Source organism: Psammomys obesus, unplaced genomic scaffold (genome assembly GCF_907164565.1).
Source record: "Psammomys obesus unplaced genomic scaffold, mPsaObe1.curated_primary_1811, whole genome shotgun sequence".
Taxonomy (NCBI): domain Eukaryota; kingdom Metazoa; phylum Chordata; class Mammalia; order Rodentia; family Muridae; genus Psammomys; species Psammomys obesus.
The window spans coordinates 42093258-42110942 of NW_026593286.1; the positions used below are offsets into that span (position 1 = coordinate 42093258).

The window sequence follows — 17685 nt, forward strand, 5'->3', positions numbered from 1 at the left end:
TGGTGAACCCAATTTCATAAAAAGGTATGCAATGGGATATAAAGACATAACATCACTTCGTTAAGAGCAGATAATTTCAATACCCCACTTCCACAACAGACATGTCATCCACACAGAAAACAGAGAGAAAAATGAAAATTAGTTGGCATCCTACATCAAAGGGACTTATCAGATAGATATCTACAGAATATTCTATCCAAACACTAGAGAAAACACATTCTACTCAGCAGCATGCCGAAACATTTCTAAAATAGACCACAACCTGGGACATGAAACGAGATTAAAAAAAAAAGATTGAAATTATTCCTCATAACCTATAACAATAATGCAATAAAACTTCAAATTTACAATAAACAAACCTCTGGCAAATACACTAATGAAGATTAAATAACTCATAACTGAGTGAAGAATGGATTAAGGAAGAAGTCAAGAAAAAAATTAAAATTCCCTGGAACTCAATTAAAATGAAAAACAAAACAAACAAACAAACCAAAACAAAACCCTGCAATGTAACCTCTGGAACACATTGAAAGCAGTCTTATGGGGAAAATTTATAGCTCTAACTTGCCTTTAAAAAAACAGAAATAAAACAGCTTAATGACACAACTCAAAAATTTGGGGAAAAAATTGAGTCATTTAAAGTTGATGGAAAAAATAATAAATTCAGAGCTGTTATCAACACAATAGAAATAAAGGAAAATTTGAATAATCAGGAAATCTAACAGCTACTTCCTTGAGAAGATAAGTAATAGTCTTGGTCTAACTAACCAAAAGAAAGAGAGGACCCAAATTAAAAGAGCCAGAGATGAACAGGAAACATCTGTACAAGTGATGCCAAAGAAATACAAAAGATCATGAAAATATTTTTAAAAGTCTGTACTCCATTATGCTGGAAGACATAATAGAAATGGATAAATGACTTAGGCAAAGTACAAAATTAAATCAAGAAGCCCACAACCTAAAAGGACCATTAAAATGAGGAGCTTGTAACAGTAATAAAAAGCCTTTCAGAAAAAAAAAAAAAAAAAAAAAGCGGGTGGTGCAGTCACAGATATAATGTATAATAGAAGTTTTGATTTCTTTGTAAACTCAAGTAATGCAAATATGTTTTTGTTTTAATCCCAAGTGTGGGATTTTAGTTGGGCTATAGTTTGTCCACAGTTCTTAATTGTCACAAGTGGGTGTGATCTTTGCTAGCTAGTAATGGCCTTCCACCATGCTGCACGGAGAGGGGCGTGTTCTGCGGCTCCGAGAATATGATTTGAGAGCCGAGAAAGAGAGGGTGTGAACTAGGGTGCATGGTGTGGTGTTGGCGTGTGGAGGGCAGGCAGACAGAAATGCTTCGGGGCACATCGCCCTGCTGGCTTCGTCTGCTGTTGAGGAAGCTTGGTATAGAGCCCTAAAAAACCCCTCAGATCCTAAACAGACCACAGAATTAAAGGGGCCCTCTCTCCCCACTAAACTTCTCTCTCCTACATAGGGTTGGTAGGTTGAGGCCTAAACACCCCAAATAAAGTTGAGTTTTAGAAACAAGCACTACACAGATGGATGCACAGCAGAATTCTACCTGACTTTCAAAGAAGGCCTACAGCTAATCTTTCTTAAGCTATTCAAATAAGCAAACCTCTGAAAAACAAACAACAGAAACAGAAGGAACACCCCTGCCCTCTTAAACTCCTTCTATGAAGCCAACATCATTCTCATACACAAACCAGGTAACAACACAAAGACAAGAATAACAAAAAGAAAAGAAAGAAAAGAAAAGAAAAATATAGGCCAAAATCCCTGATAAACTCTTAAAAAACTCAATAAAATATTTGCAAACAGAATACAAACATACATTAAAAATATTACATACCACGACTAAGTTGGCTTTATTCCTGAAATGCAAGGATAGTTTCACACGTACAAGTCAATAAATATAATAAACCATATACATGAACTTAAAGACAAGAATCACACGATCATCTCAAGAGATGCAAAAAAAGCGTTTGACAAAATCCAACATGCTTTTCATGATAAAAGTCCTAAATAATGTAGGGCTAGAGGAAGCATACCTCAAAAATAATTAAAGCTATATACAAGAAACCTACAGTCAGCATTATCCTAAACGGAGGAAAGCCTGAAGCCCTAAAGTCAGGAATGAGACGGGGATGTCCACTTTCCTTTTCCACATTGTGCTTGAAGAACTAGCTGGAGAAAGAAAACAAGAGAAGGAAATTAAAGGGATACAAATAAGGAAAGAAGTCATCATGTTATCCCTATTGCAGATAATATAGTACTATACATTAAAGACCCTTGTTGGGGGTTGTTCTGATGCTTTATTTTTATGCTAATTACTGGCCCTCAAGATCGGGTTACACCAATCCTCGTTTTGCAAACCTGCCTAAGACTTTATACCTGATTAGTTGATTAAAGGCCTATACCTGGGCAGGGCAGAATGGGGTAGGCCTGGCTAAGCCTTCTGGGTTTTTGACTACAGAAGAAACACAGGAAGGAGATGGTCGAGTAGAGAGGAGGAAGGAGGATGCCATGATGGGTTAATATGGAGAACAAAACATGTGGACTAGGAGGAAGGATTCCAATTATGGCATGAAAAGACCCAGATGAAAAATACAAGCAAGTATCTTGGGATTATAGATGGAAGGTAGCCCATGTAAGAATGATTAAGGCAGATGGCATTGGATAGGGGCTGGGAGATGGATGATGAGGTTATTGAGATAGAGTAGGTAGAAATATCTACCCGGACCAAGTTTAAAAGGCAATTATAAAATCTAACAGGTGTCTGTGTCTTATTATTTGTGGTAGTGGGTCAGATAATACTGCCTCAATAATTATAGGGCTAATAAACAGACCCAAAAGATTCTGCCAGAAAACATGTAGAAATAACAAACAAATTTAGCAATGTGGCAGGATAATGAAACAATCTGAACAAATCAACATCCTAACTATACATGAACATCAGTCATTCAGACCAGGAGATAATGAACATAATTCTATTCAGTATAGCCTCAAAGAAAATGAAAAATCTAGGAATAAAACCAACCAAGGAAATAAAGGACTCTCAAGGAAAAGTCTAAACCTCTAAAGAAAGAGATACAGAAAAACACTAAAAAAATGAAAAGACATTCCATAGATTGTTGGACTCACTATTGTGAAAATGAACATTCTACCAAAAGATATTTACATATTCAACATAATCTCAATAAAAACAACTCTCCTTCCTCACAGAAACAGAAAATAAAAACTATCATAAAATCCATATAGAACCAGAGGAGAGCCCAGATAGCCAAAATAATCCTGAGGAGAAAGAACAATGCTTGAGGGATTACCACTCCAGATCTTAAGATATATTATAGAACCACAATGATAAAAGCAATATGGCATTGGAACAAGACATACGTCAATGGAACAAAACAGAAGAACCAAATATGAGTACATGCAACTTCAGCCACTTAATATTTTAAAAAGATGCCAAAAGCACAGCTGGAGAAAGAAAAGAAAAAAGAAGCATCTTCAACAAAAGCTGCTGGGAAAATGGGATGGCCACATCCAGAGGAATGAAATTAGACCTGTATCTATCACCTTACACAAAAACTAACTCCAAATGGTTCAAAGACCTAAGCAGGAAACCTGAAACACTGAAACTGCTGGAAGAAAACACAAGCATTAGCCAGGCACGATGGTGTGTGCCTGTAATCCCAGCACTTGGGGCAGATGCAGGAAGATATCTGTAAGTTCCAGGCCAGCCTGGTCTACAAAGCAAGTTCAGAACAGTGAAGGTCTCCAAAAACCAAAACTAAAATCAAACCAACCAAACAAACAAACAAACAAATGAAAACACCCAGTGCCCATGATATAGGTGTAGGAAAGGGCTTCTCCAACAGGACTCATTCACCCAAGAACCAAGGGCAACAACTGACAAGCTGGAGTTTATAAACTAAAGCACTTATGTATAGCTAAGGAAAACGTTGAGTGAGGAGGAAGACCATGGAGTGGGAGAGAATCTGTCAGCTACACACCTGACGTAAGATTAATAAGCACATCATTCAAAGAGGTCCAAAACAAAGAACCAAAGAAAATGATCCATTTAAAAAATGGACCTGGAACTCAGACAGTTTTCAAAAGAAGAAAGAAATGGCTAAGCAACATTCCAAAAATGTTTATTGTTTCTAGAAATTAGGAAAATGCCAATCAAAACATTATTGAAATTTAATATTACAGCAACCAGAATGGCAAAGAACGAAACAACTGACAACAAATGCTGGAGTGGGTGTGAAGCAAAGGGAGTCTTCATTCACTGATAGTGGGAAAATGGAACAGCCAGTATAAAAATCAGTGTAGTTCTCAAAAAGCTAAAAGTGAATGTACCATATTTCTTAGCTATATGCCCCAAATACTTGACATCCTATTCCACATATACTTGCTCTTCCATATTCATCGCTGCTCTATTCAGAACACAAAGGAAATAGAAACAGTCTAGAAGTCCAACTGAACAGTTGATGAAAATGTGGTAAATATAAACTGTGAAATATTATTTAGCAATAAAGAAAATGAAATGATGGAACAAGAAAAGATCATAGTGAGTAAGGTAATCACAGAAAACCTAATGTCCTATATTCAAATCTTCAGATGTGAGTATATATCCTAGAGTAACTTCAGAAATCAGTAAAATAATGAGGGACCATTGCTGGGATAGTGGATTGAGGGAACAATACAAAGGGAAATAGCAGGGTACAAGGACCTGGTCCAGAAAATCGAAAAAGGGAGGCTCTAATTATAAAGGGTGATGAGACAAATACAGGAAGGAGGAAAGTAATGCAACAGTAATGATGTCTGAAAAGCCGTAGTAGATCATAGTATTAGTTCTCTACCTTAAGAAAAGATAAGAACAGAAACAAAACTTATACTGCATGTAATTCTGTATATAAATATACAGTTTAAGTAGAATTTTGTCATCTTGGCAGACAATGCTCCCATCAAAAGCCAAAGACACCCAACAAAACCCTTAACACCAGGCTAGAGAAGTGTTCTAGTTGTTGGCCAGGGTTGTCAGCGAGATTCTTAAAGCAGTAAAGGCTATTACTACTGTTCTCAGCTGCTCCCAAGAGGGAGAAGGTTGTCCCCTATTGCTGAAGACTCCATGTACTTCAGACAAGGGAACTGACTTGCAAGCCTCTTCCTAGAGGACTAGCTTTCATGGTACCAGAAGGCTATGATGACAGTGAACCACAATAATGACCCGAATGGCAGTACAATCTGAAGGGTGCATTAGAGGTATGTATGCCAATAGTGGCAGTAACCAGCAATAGCCTATAATGTTTTGAGGATCTCTTGAACAACCCTTATTAACAGAACTAAAAGCAGGTTCTTCCAGTCTGGTCTTGGGGTTTTTATTAGGTGGTCTCTGGCCCTTGGAGGAAGCATTGTCAGCCAAGATGAGAAAATTTCATTTTAAGCTTATAGTTATATTTATGCATAGAGTTAAATGCATTGTAGTTTTTTTAAGGTGGACAGATAATTCTATGATCTATTATTGCTTTTAAGACATTCTTTCTTTTACCTCCATCCCTTCTTTTTCTCCAGTAGGACTTAAGAATCACTCATCAAAATGGAAATCATGGCCCAGAACTGGAAACCTAGTCAACTACTTAGGACTAGTGAAGCACAGATCTTGGAAGAGAACCTATACCCACGAATTTGCTGAACTAGAATCACACCTAATTAATTCTAAATATTTATTCTTATGCCTACAGTAAGTGTAGGCCTCACCCCTTGTCAAGGAAGCTTATCTTTGCAACAGAAAAAGAAAAACAGAAAGACTATGGGAAGTTTGCTGTGAAACTCACAGCAACGTCAGAAGCTGCACCCATAAACTCTTGCCAGTTTGACTGCTTAAGCATGAGCTGACCAAGGAAAGACACCAATAGCTATGTCAAAGGGAGCAATGGACTACTTCCTAAGCATCTAGCCATATACCCAGAGGTAAGGGGGGTCCTCACCACTAATCAAGAAAGCCACATTTTGCAACAGTAAAAGATAACTGCAGAAGAGCACATCCAGTCCAAAGGCAGAGGTTGGAGTCCAATCCCAATTGATACATCTACGAAACATCTCCAGCACCTCAGGCTCAGGGAACACTGCTGAGGAGAGTTGGAAAGAACATGACAAGGGAGTTTACTGTGAGATTGTAACTCCTAGTAATTTCAGAAGCTATACCCATACAGTCTCATCAATATGACTGTCCAAACATGAGCCAAACAAAGATGGCAACAAAAGACATGCTAAAGTGGGGAGCAGGACAGAAAGCCTGACCCTACACTAAGAACTACAGGCAACTAAGAAATGCTGAAAGTGAAAGAAATACTCTTCTTTAGGGAACAGTACACAAACAGGTTATTAGATCATAAATGGCCAGTCCTGAAAAAGACATACAAGTAACATTGAGAGCTAGGTTATATATTTAGGAATATATATACTTTTATATACAATAATAATGATGAAAAGAAAGGCCATGAATTTGAAAGAGAGGGGTACAGAGAAGGTTTGAAGGGAGGAAAAGGGTGGAGAGAAATGTAATCATAATTTCAAAAAATAGACAAAAGTAAAAAGACCTTCTTGCTTTAACCTCATAATAAAGGTATCATTGAAAGCAAAAATGTACATTATAAAACAATATTAAATATATTATTTTTCATATTTTTATGATAGATTAATTAGTCTATAATTATAAAATTAAAGCAAATAACATACAGTACTTAAAAGTCTTTATACCTCTTAAAACAAAGTGTTTGAAATGTACAATTTGGAGTGTAAAATTCCCAAATTTTACACAGTTCTTCCTTAATTTCTCTATAGTTTGCCATTGTGAATTTTTTCCTTATACTGAAAACACTCAGAAAACTTACCTTAAAATGTTCTGAAATATCTACTCCATTAATTTACACTCATTCCTTTCTTGCTTATCTCATAATTCCTAATCAAAATCTTTCTCCTTAGCTTGCTCACCATCTCTTTAAGAAATTATTAATATTTATTTTTATTTATTAAATTCTAACAATGAAAAGACAGAAAAAAAATTATGTGCCAAGATATGCAATAAAGAACCCTTTACTTTCACTAGAGGCTCAACTCCAACAACAACAACAACAAAGTCAATAGTAAAAAAGTCAAAGAACCAAGTTTTGCATTGATGTTTTGCTCCCAGTTCTAGGACAGTTTTGGAGACTTATCATTATGGACGCACTGATGCTTCATACATGCTATAGGCACTCATGCAATACTCAAAACAGCGACAGAACATACCAGTTGACAGAGGCAGTCCAAAGCTTTAAGGAAAAACAAAGAGAACAGTGCTATGAGAAATTTCTAATTATGCAACACAAATTTAAAATTGTGCATAAAAAAATTTAAAGGCCTTTGAGTTAAGAAAGAAAAAAAGAAAAAAAAAAAAAAGCAGAAATTACCAAGAAGCCCCTGGTGATTTTCTGAATTCTTTACTTGTATTTATACCAAACTTCTTGATTCTCATATTAAATCTCTGAAAATATATAAATAAAACATTGTATAAGTTTAAGAAACTATGACAGTAGCATAAAACAACAGAGCAAGAACAAAACAAAACCCCAAAACCTAAACTAGAGACAATCTCCAATAACAACAGGAGAAAGTAACATATGGGATAACATAAGTAACATATGGGATAACATAAGAATAATGTCTGTGGCCTAACAGGACTGCTCCTCCCTTGGGGGGTGGGGAGGCCAAAGAGCCAGTCATTGAGTTCCTGTTAGAAATAGTCCTTGTTCCCCTCACTATGGGAAACCAATTGATTACTGAGCTATCACGGGTCACATCCAAGCAGAGGTTCTAGGTTTTATCCTCTCATGGTCTTTGGTTGAGTGTCCATCTCAGAAAAGACCCTGTGCCCAGATATGTTTGGTCCTTGTGGAGCTCCTATCCTTTCCACATCAAACTCCCCTTCTTTCATATGATTCCCTGCACTCTGCCGAGGGTTTGGTTATGAGTCTTAGTATCTACTTTGATACACTGCTAGGTAGAGTCTTTCAGATGCCTTCTGCGGTAGACTCCTGTCATACGTTCAATGCACATCCCATTTGTCTTTCTAAATGAGGATTGATCATCATACCCCGTGGCCGCTTTCTTGATTATCTTCTTTAGGTGTATAGATTTCATTATGTTTATGATATCTTTTAGGTCTATATAAGCGAGTATATTCCATGTTTGTCTTTCTCCTTCTGGGATACTTCACTCAGAATGATCTTTTCTAGATCCCACCATTTGCCTGCAAATTTCATGATTTCCTCTTTTTTGATTGCTGAGTAGTATTCCATTGTGCAGAGGAGGACTTTGCAGCCAGTCTTGAAAATACCTGACAAAACGGAGTCATATGAAAGGGGAGGAGGTCCTCCCCTATCAGTGGACTTGGAAAGGGGCAGGGAGGAGCTGAGGGAGGGAGGGTGGGACTGGGGAGGGAATGAGGGATACAGCTGGGATGCAGAATTAACAAAATGTAACTAATGAGAAAAATAAAATTAAAAAAGTGGAAATAAATAAATAAATAAATAAATAAATAGATAAATAGCCAAGGAACTTTGTCAGGCAGTTCTCATGTGCGCTGGTTATTCTGTCTGGAATAAATCTTTCTCATCAATGTAAAGTATTGATTTAATACTGCTATGTATTTAAAATGAAATCTCCCCTATTCTCTCACAAAAAAAAAAAAAAAAAAGAAGAAGAAGAATGTCTGGCTTCACAGAACTGCATATCCTGACCAGAAACTAAGTAAGGATATGTGAAAGTTTCACACATAAAGACAAATATACGTCCTGGCTTTACAGAAACAGAAATGATGAATAATTGACCTGGCACGGTGGTTCTCAATGTATGGGTCAAGGTTCAGCAAACCTCTGTCTCCAAAAATATTTATATTAAGATTTGTAACAGTAGAAAAATTACAGTTATGAAATAGCAATGAAAATAATTTTATGGTTGGAGGTCACCACAACTTGAGGATCTGTATTAAAGGGTTACAGCATTAGGAATGTTGAGAACTACTGTCTAGCAGGTCTTAAAAACTATTGGATAGCAAAAACTATAAAAACCAGGGTTCCAAAACCACGGAGATTAACTCATCAATTAAGAACTCAGTGACTGAACCAGAGCAGGGACTTTATTGAGAGCGTGTGAATGTCCGCATGGACCAGGGCCGCGTGGGCCCCGCACCTCCTACAGCTCGCTCCTGCGTGCTGCTGTGTATGTTCGCTTCTTGTCACTGTGTGCCCAGAGGCAGGAGGACTATGAAAATGATTCACTTTCGGAGCTCCAGCATCAAATCGCTCAGCCAGGAGATGAAATGCACCATTCGACTACTGGACGACTCGGAGGTCTCCTGCCATATCCAGAGGGAGACCAAAGGGCAGTTTCTTATTGAGCACATCTGCAACTACCACAGCTTGCTGGAGAAGGACTACTTTGGAATTCCCTATGTGGACTCAGAGAAGCAAAGGCACTGGCTTGAACCTAACAAGTCCATCTTCAAGCAAATGAAATCTCATCCACCATATACCATGTGCTTTAGAGTGAAATTCTACCCACACGAACCCTTGAAGATTAAAGAAGAGCTTACAAGGTACCTTTTATATTTGCAAATTAAAAGAGACATTTTTCATGGTCGACTGCTGTGTTCCTTTTCTGATGCTGCCTATCTGGGTGCTTGTATCATTCAAGCTGAGTTTGGTGATTACTATCCTGATGAACATCCCGAGAATTATATCAGTGAGTTTGAGATTTTTCCCAAGCAAGCACAGAAGTTGGAAAGAAAAATCAAGGAAATTCATAACAATGAACTCAGAGGTCAGAACCCAGCGATTGCTGAATTCAACTTACTCCTGAAAGCTCATACACTGGAAACTTATGAGGTGGATCCTCACCCATGCAAGGATTCAAAAGGTGCTACAGCATTTTTAGGATTCACTGCTGCAGGTTTTGTGGTATTCCAGGGAAATAAAAGAATCCATTTGAGAAAATGGTCAGATGTCTGCAAATTGAAGTTTGAAGGGAAGACATTTTATGTGATTGGCACCCAGAAAGAGAAAAACACTGTCTTGGCATTCCATACTTCAACAGCAGCTTCCTGCAAACATGTATGGAAATGTGGGGTAGAAAACCAAGTATGCAAAGTCCCAATCAGATCAAGACTGTGTCAAGCAGCAAGATATTTTTTAAAGGAAGTAGATTTCAGTACAGTGGTAAAGCTGCTAAAGAGGTGGTAGAGGCAAGCTCCAAAATCCAGAGGAGTCCTCCCAAGGTGCATAGAGTCAACATTACTCAGAGTCGCAGCTTTCACTCCTTGAACAAACAGCTCATCATCAACATGGAACCGTTGCAGCCCGTTTCCTTCCCCCATTGAACAGGAAGAGGAAGTTCCTCTGGATGAAGGTGCCCTGTTACCTAAAGTGGATGTTTCTGAGCCCCTGGTTGCCAGCTCACCAGTGAAGGGAGCTCGGTGTGCAGATCCTCCAAGTGAAGAGGAAGACAAAGTAAAAGAAGACCCCTTGACCATTTCTGAGCTGGCATACAATCCTAGCACCAGCCTGCTCCCTACCCCAGTGGATGACAATGAAATCAACATGCTCTTTGACTGTCCATCTAGGCTAGAGCTAGAAAGAGAAGACACAGATTCATTTGAGGAACTGGAGGCAGATGAACATGCCTTTTTGATGGCTGAAGAGGAGGAGCTGAAGGAAGCTCGTCAAGCTTTGTCATGGAGCTATTCCATCCTGACTGGCCGTGTCTGGGTCAATCCCCTGATCAAGAGCTTCTCCAGGCTCCTGGTGGTGGGCCTGGGACTGCTGCTGTTTGTGTTTCCCCTGATCCTTCTCCTTTTGGAGTCAGGTATTGATCTCTCCTTCTTATGCAAAATCCATCAGACACCAGAGTTTGAGCAGTTTCGCTAGGAATACTATTGTCTCCTGAAGGAGTGGGTGACTGGGAAGGTGGACATCTTCCTCTACATGCGGGCTTGTTCATAAGGTTCATATCTGATAACACTAGGGCTATTTTCCATACCAGCGGTATCACTTTCAGTAGATGTTTTGAATGGCCGTGAGTTATCAAGAGGTAGTCTTTTCTCTTAGCTGACTGCTTAAAGCTTGAAATAAGTTTTCTGTACTTCATTGATTTTTAGTCAATTTAAATCAAATATAGTCCTTTGAGTACTCACTCAGAAAGGCAATCATGAAGTAAAAAAAAAAATTCTCTTTATCTTATCATAATAATATAATACATTAGAGTTAGGTATTCCTGTTTCTTTATTGTGAGCTATAATGAAAATCAGGATTTTAGTAAAAATACAAGGGAAATCTTTTTAATATAACCTTTGGTGAAAATAATGTCCTCTTACTGATGCCTATACAAATAAGTTGATGCTGGGTTTTTCTTTCAGTTTTTTTTAAACTATTTTTATGCGTTCTAACTATTTTCGTAAATTTTTAGCAAAAAAAAAAGTTTTCTGGAGTTATTTAAGTATACATATTGTAAAACTAATGCATGTCAAATTTTTAATGTTTTGACACCTGATTTTTTAAAGATTTTTTTGGCTAACTACCATAGCTTATTGCCTGCATATGATTTTGAAAAATTACAGTAAGAAACTATAGTAAGTTCTCAAAACCTGATTAGAAGATGTGACCATAGAGAACATTGAGTTGACACAGTGGGATCCAGTTTTCAAAGTTTTAGGCCATGATAATCTTGTAATTTCATTTGCATTTTGTCCATTTGTTTGGTCTGGGGATGCAGAGTGCTTTTAAAAGAAATTGAAACTGCTTGTGATAGTAAAATTGTAAAAGATCCACTAGTTAATTGTTATTGTGTACTAATCTAAGGGAAAGCAGGCAGGAGTTTGGCAAGTTGGAAAGTGGCAACAAAGAGTTCTGGAGAGACTGCTAGGCAAGTGATAAGCATGTGGTTGCCTGTATGAAAGTGATGGTGACACACGGCACGGCACTCAGTGTAAAGAGCTGTGAACTTAGTTCATAAAATCATGTTTAGTTAATAAAAGTGGAGAAATTTTTAAGAGTTAAAAAAAAAAAACCTCAGTGACTGGTCCATGCCATGGACTTCCCATGGTGTTAAACGTTTGATGCATTTCTTCATTCATATTTACATTTTAATATTGATATTTAATAGTCTCATATATTTATGAGTTTGTTATCTCTGTTTTACAAAGAAGCTACTCAATGCTATTAAGTTATATCAAATGAAATGTTATGATTAAAATACTGACTCTATGCTTAACTTAAAAACCAAAGAATATTTAATACAATGCAAATTTATAGGTATTGTACAGAAAAACGTCCAATTGTACAGAAATTGTGTACAGGTAGGAATTTTGATGAATTTCTTTTTGGTTTTAATTTTTTCTACCTACTGTACTATAAATAACAGTGCTAAAAACTGCTTAAGCTAAACTGAATATCTGAATAATCTGAATAAGGCTATTCAGATTAATTTAAGCGTAAAGTCAACTTAAAGTGAGAAGTCAAGTTGAGAAAGACATTTGGAAAATGATTTCACAATAACGGATTATAAAGGAAGAGACAAACAGGGTGATGGTTAAAAGGGGATTATATTTGAAAAAAATGTAAGAGTAGACACTCTTGGGTATCAGCCAAACAAAGGCATCTATGTGCATAGACCTGCACACATGCACGCGCGCGTGCGCACACACACACACGCACACGCATACACACACACAATTAGGCCACAGAATAAAATATTTCAAAATTATTACATAAATGAGTTTAGAATCCATTTTCCAACCTCAACAACATAGTTCAGAGTGCTGTAAACCCTTTTGGTATCCCACAAGTTGCCAGTTACTTTAAGGCAGGAGTCTAGGAAACATAAGCCAGTATTTTCCAAGAAATCTATATGAAGGCCATATAAAAACTAACAGAAAAGAAAATGATAAACACAGATGACACAACAAAAGCACTTAGCAAAGTGCTAACTACATCAACGATGTCACCGCTAATGCTTAAACAGTAACAGAATGAGAACTGATGTGTAAATCATAAGTGGAGTAGTAACAGAACAAGAAGTTGAACAAAAAACTTGTTTATTAGAATGATACATTTCTAGGAAATATGACAGAGGCTAATCTACTTCTTCCTCCTCTCCTCCCTCCATTTAAAAACTCTCAGCCAGGCAAGGCAATGCACTCCTACAATCCCATGATTCCAGAATCTGAGGCAGAGGCATCATGTATGTAACCCTGGGCTACAAAGAAAGGCCCTGTCTCACCCTCATTCTGCCTTAATGTTGGGAAACAACAAATGCGCAAAACCAGCACAAAGATGATGCAGATGCACTATAGCATTCCTTATCTAAGAATCTGCAAGTGGAACCTGTAGTGCATTGGTAAACATGGGACAAGCTAAAACAGGCTGCTGAGCCTTCTTCAACTACTTCAACCTGAGCTGTATATATGTGTCCCCGTTTCCTTCTAAACTCAATCCATGTATGGAGTCACTGTGGCTTTCATGTGCATGGTACCTGTGCCACTGAATCAGGGCTTAGTTGATAGGAATACCCAAGGTTGAAGAATTAAGGTAAGCCCTAATTCTTTTTTTAATTAATTAATTCAATTTACATTTTGGTCATGGCCCCTCCCTCCTCTCCTCCCAGTCCCATCCTCCCTCCTGCAGCCCCCAGAATAGAGGACCCCCAGACACCCCAGCTCATCTACTCACATGAGAACGAGTTCCTCTTCCTCCCCTGGGGCCTGGTACAGAAGTCCCATCAGGGGAAGTCCTAATTATTTTTTAAAATTTATTTATTTATTTGCTTTATATCCTGCTTGTAGACCCCTCCCGTCTTTCCTCGTAGTCCCACTTTCCCTCCCGCCTCCTATTCTTTATAGCTGGGCGTAGTTAAAAAAAAAAAAAAAAGAAGAAGAGCCTATCTCAGAGGTTTGTGGATTTTGGCTGTAGACCACTCCAATACAGCAGCTAGCACAATGAATACAGTGACAGGAGCTTGCTAGTTTTTCAGGGTACACGATGTTAAGTTTGTACCATACCGTACTCTATTAAATGAGAATAGAATAATGGCTAACTTGACAACCGTGGTATTAAAATGCCAAAAAGCTGCTAGGAAAAAATGAATGTGACCAATGCAAGGTTGCTATATGAGTTCAATATGTACAAAATGCACTACCTGCAGAACATACTAAAACAAGGTGCAACAACCCAAGGTCTGCCTACGCTGTAAAGAAGCCAGGCAGACATGGTGACAACAAGGGAAATAAGCCACAGCCTGGCTTTCTAGACAAGTCTTTATCGCCCACAGTGAACCAGTGCATGATTTACACTGGTCTGCAATTACAAAGTGCTAAGTGAGGCCGTCCAGTAGCCAAGCCTTCTAACCCTCATGTTGCTGCACTAAATCCTCCTCCTCATCTATACTTTCTCCCTAATATGAAAGCAGAAATCCCATGCCACTGCTGTCATATATTAAATTGTTGTATAATAGCTGTTCTTTGTACACTATTTTTTAAGTGTTATAGATGAGGTCACCAAATTATTAAAACTCTGGAATTATTTTTAAATCCTCATTTTACTTGAAATCTCCCTTGATTTCTGAAACCATTATCTCTTGCTCTAATCAATTTCTTCCAAACCCCTTTCTTGCCGTTCCTTGGGCTCAGTCTGCCCCTTAAACTACTGTTTGCTAGGGTAATATTCTTAGCCTTCTGGACGCCCCTTTTAACCTGCTCTGTAAATAACTTATCCAAACTTATAGCGTTTTCCCAATATTTTCAGCTCTATCCTCTATGATGTCACAGATACATATAACTTATTAGATATCTAAATATGCATGGATTCTAGGCATTTCAGGTGAAAAACCTTCAAAATAAAATTTGAGTATGACTTTCAAATTAGTAAAGGACCAAATAAAAACCATCTTCCACCAGCACAATTGAAAAACACACAGACACACATACCCCAAACAAATTACAGAAGAAAAAGAAGGACACACACAGACAGACATAGCAAAACAAAAATCAAAATAAAGGGGAAAAAGTAGATAATGCCACACACAAATCAGATATAACCACATTTTCTACTAAAAAGATTACAAGACTTAACATAAGAGTAAAAATCCATTTGTATGCCTAAAACATAAGGACACATTAAGAGTTAAAGGGAACATCCTCAATACAATAAAGAAGAAATTTTGTCAGGCTGTGTTAAGATCAAGTGAATTTTTAATTATCAAGTTAATATCAAGCTTGTTTTTAGTGCTAAGGAACATTATTGCATAAGAAAATCATAGAACCCACACGCTGCTACATGTGTGCAGGGGCCTAGGTCCAGCCCATGGAGCTCTTCGGTTGGTGGCTCATTCTCTGTCAGCCCCCATGGGCCCAGGCTAGTGTAGGTCTTCTTGTGATGTCCTTGGCCCCTCCAGCTCCCTCAATCTTTCCTTCCACTCTTCCACAAAAGTCCGTGAGCTTGGCCTAATGTTTGGCTGTGGGTCTCTGCATCTGTTTCCATCAGATGCTAGATGAAGCCTCTCAGAAGACAGTTATGCTAGGCTCCTGTCTGAAAGCATAGCCGAGTTTCATTAACAGTGACAGGGGTTGGCTCTCTTCCATAGGGTGGGTCTCAAGTTGGACCAGTTGTTGATTTGCCATTTTCTCAATCTCTGCTCCATCTTTATCCTTACAACTCTTGTAGGCAAGACAAATTTTGGGATGAAGGTTTTATGAATGTGTTGGTGTCGCCTCCCTCTACTGGCAGCATGTGGGTCCCCTAAACAACAGGAGTAGGGGCTGTCTCTGACGCTGTTGCCTGCCTTTGGATCCCTTCCCCTGGCTGGGCCGCCTTGTCAGGCCTCAGGGGAAGAAGATGCGCTTAGTCCTGCTGTGACTTGAGGGGCCAGGATGGAGTGGTTCCCCTTAGGGGCCTCCTCTTCTTTGAGAAAAAAGGAAAGGGGGGGTGGGGGTAAAGGGGGTGGTGAGAGCAGGACTAGGAGAGAAGGGAGGGGGCTAGGATCAGGCCTTAAAGTAATAACTATGTAATTTATTTTATATACATCTATATTGATATATATTAATATATTTTATAAATAAAAAAAATTTAAAAAGAAATTTATAGGTCATGATTTTTAAACTTCTAGGCATCTAACAACTGCATCAAAACCCCTGGCAGTTTCACAGTACCACACAAAGAAAAGAAATGACAATCCTAAGTACTGTCTTCTTCAGTACCAGATTACATGAAGGGACAACACAACAGCAAACAAAAGAATTGAACACGCTTTTGTTAGAAAGCCTAATATAGACAGGAAGTGTGAACAACTCAGCATTCAGCATCAAATTCACCTCTCATGCATATTTAAGACATTCACTTAAAAAATAAAAACGATAGCAACTGAGAACATTGCGGCTCTGGGATAGACAAACAGCCCAGTGGAATAGGTTAGGAAATCTGGATGTTCACAGAAGAAATTATCTCTGCAATAGTAAATAGCATAAGGTTAACTGAGAACTGGCTATTTACAGGATAAAATGAGACACATATATACATCTGTATCTGTCTACATAATGGACAATATCTATAACATACTCAATGGATGGAGATATGGTTTTGGTGACAGCATGCTTCCCTAGCCTGCACAAGATCTGGGTTCAATCACTAAAATTGTAAATAAATAAATTAAAGTGCATACAATTTTACTGTGTTTAGTAAGATTTTCCTCAACCTACTCTGAGTTCATTAAAAAGTAAGTGAAGGGGGCAAGATGGCGGCACCAGGAGGACTCTCATTCTGAGGAGCAGCACAGCAGGATTGTCACAGTGACCAGCAATCAGAACTCGTGGCCATAAAACACAAGTGATTGTGTTTCACAGGTGAGAGGATACCCCACGGTAGGGGATTCAATCAGCTTTAACTCACCCGGCTAAACCATGGAAGAGATCCTGGTTCCGCCAGGCGCTTGGTCGCCAGCCCAGAGCTACACGCCAGCATGATCTGGTCACTGTCCCAGACTGAACTGTGGGCCCACAACACCACAGACTGGATTTTCCAGTTGAGAGCAGGAAACAATTGGGACCGACCTTAGGTCACCCAGACATCCCCTGGAAAAGACCCGGGTTCTGCGGGTGCCCCAGGAGCCAGCCCAGAGCAAGAGGCGGGGACCCAGGCACCTGCACAGAGCCCTACTGTGCGCCTGATTCGCCGCCCCAGATAGAACTGTGGGCACCAGGGCACCAGAGACTGCATTTCACTGGCAGGTGCAAACCCACAGGGAGGGAAATGGCTGGTCTGATCTCAGAGCACTCAGCCAACACCCCCACTCAGAAAAGGTCTCGGGAAAAATAACCCAGTTTAGGCAGCTACCAAGGCTCCGAACGCCCAGAAAGGCGGAGCCACAAGAGGGCATCTGTGCCTGTGGGTTCTACTCGCCACCCCAGAAAGAACAGCGGTCCCCAAAGCAAAGACTGGGTGTCTCTAGCTGGAGGAAAACCCCAGCGGAGGGGATCATCAGGTCTAACACTCAGGACACCCAGCACCAAAAGACTTCCTGGACTCACGCAGTCTATAGGCTCTAATGCAGGCAGGAGCACTGTGCTCTGCCGCCATTATTGAGTTC

General features: G+C 39.0%; 1 protein-coding gene across 1 annotated transcript; it reads left to right on the forward strand.

Moving 5' to 3' along the window:
• The first annotated feature begins 9278 nt into the window (after positions 1 to 9278).
• Positions 9279 to 11054, forward strand: LOC129683887 (FERM domain-containing protein 3-like). The gene is given in 3 exon segments (XM_055616879.1): positions 9279 to 10194; positions 10197 to 10416; positions 10418 to 11054. Coding segments are annotated over 3 exon segments (1773 nt in total).
• Positions 11055 to 17685: the final 6631 nt, after the last annotated feature.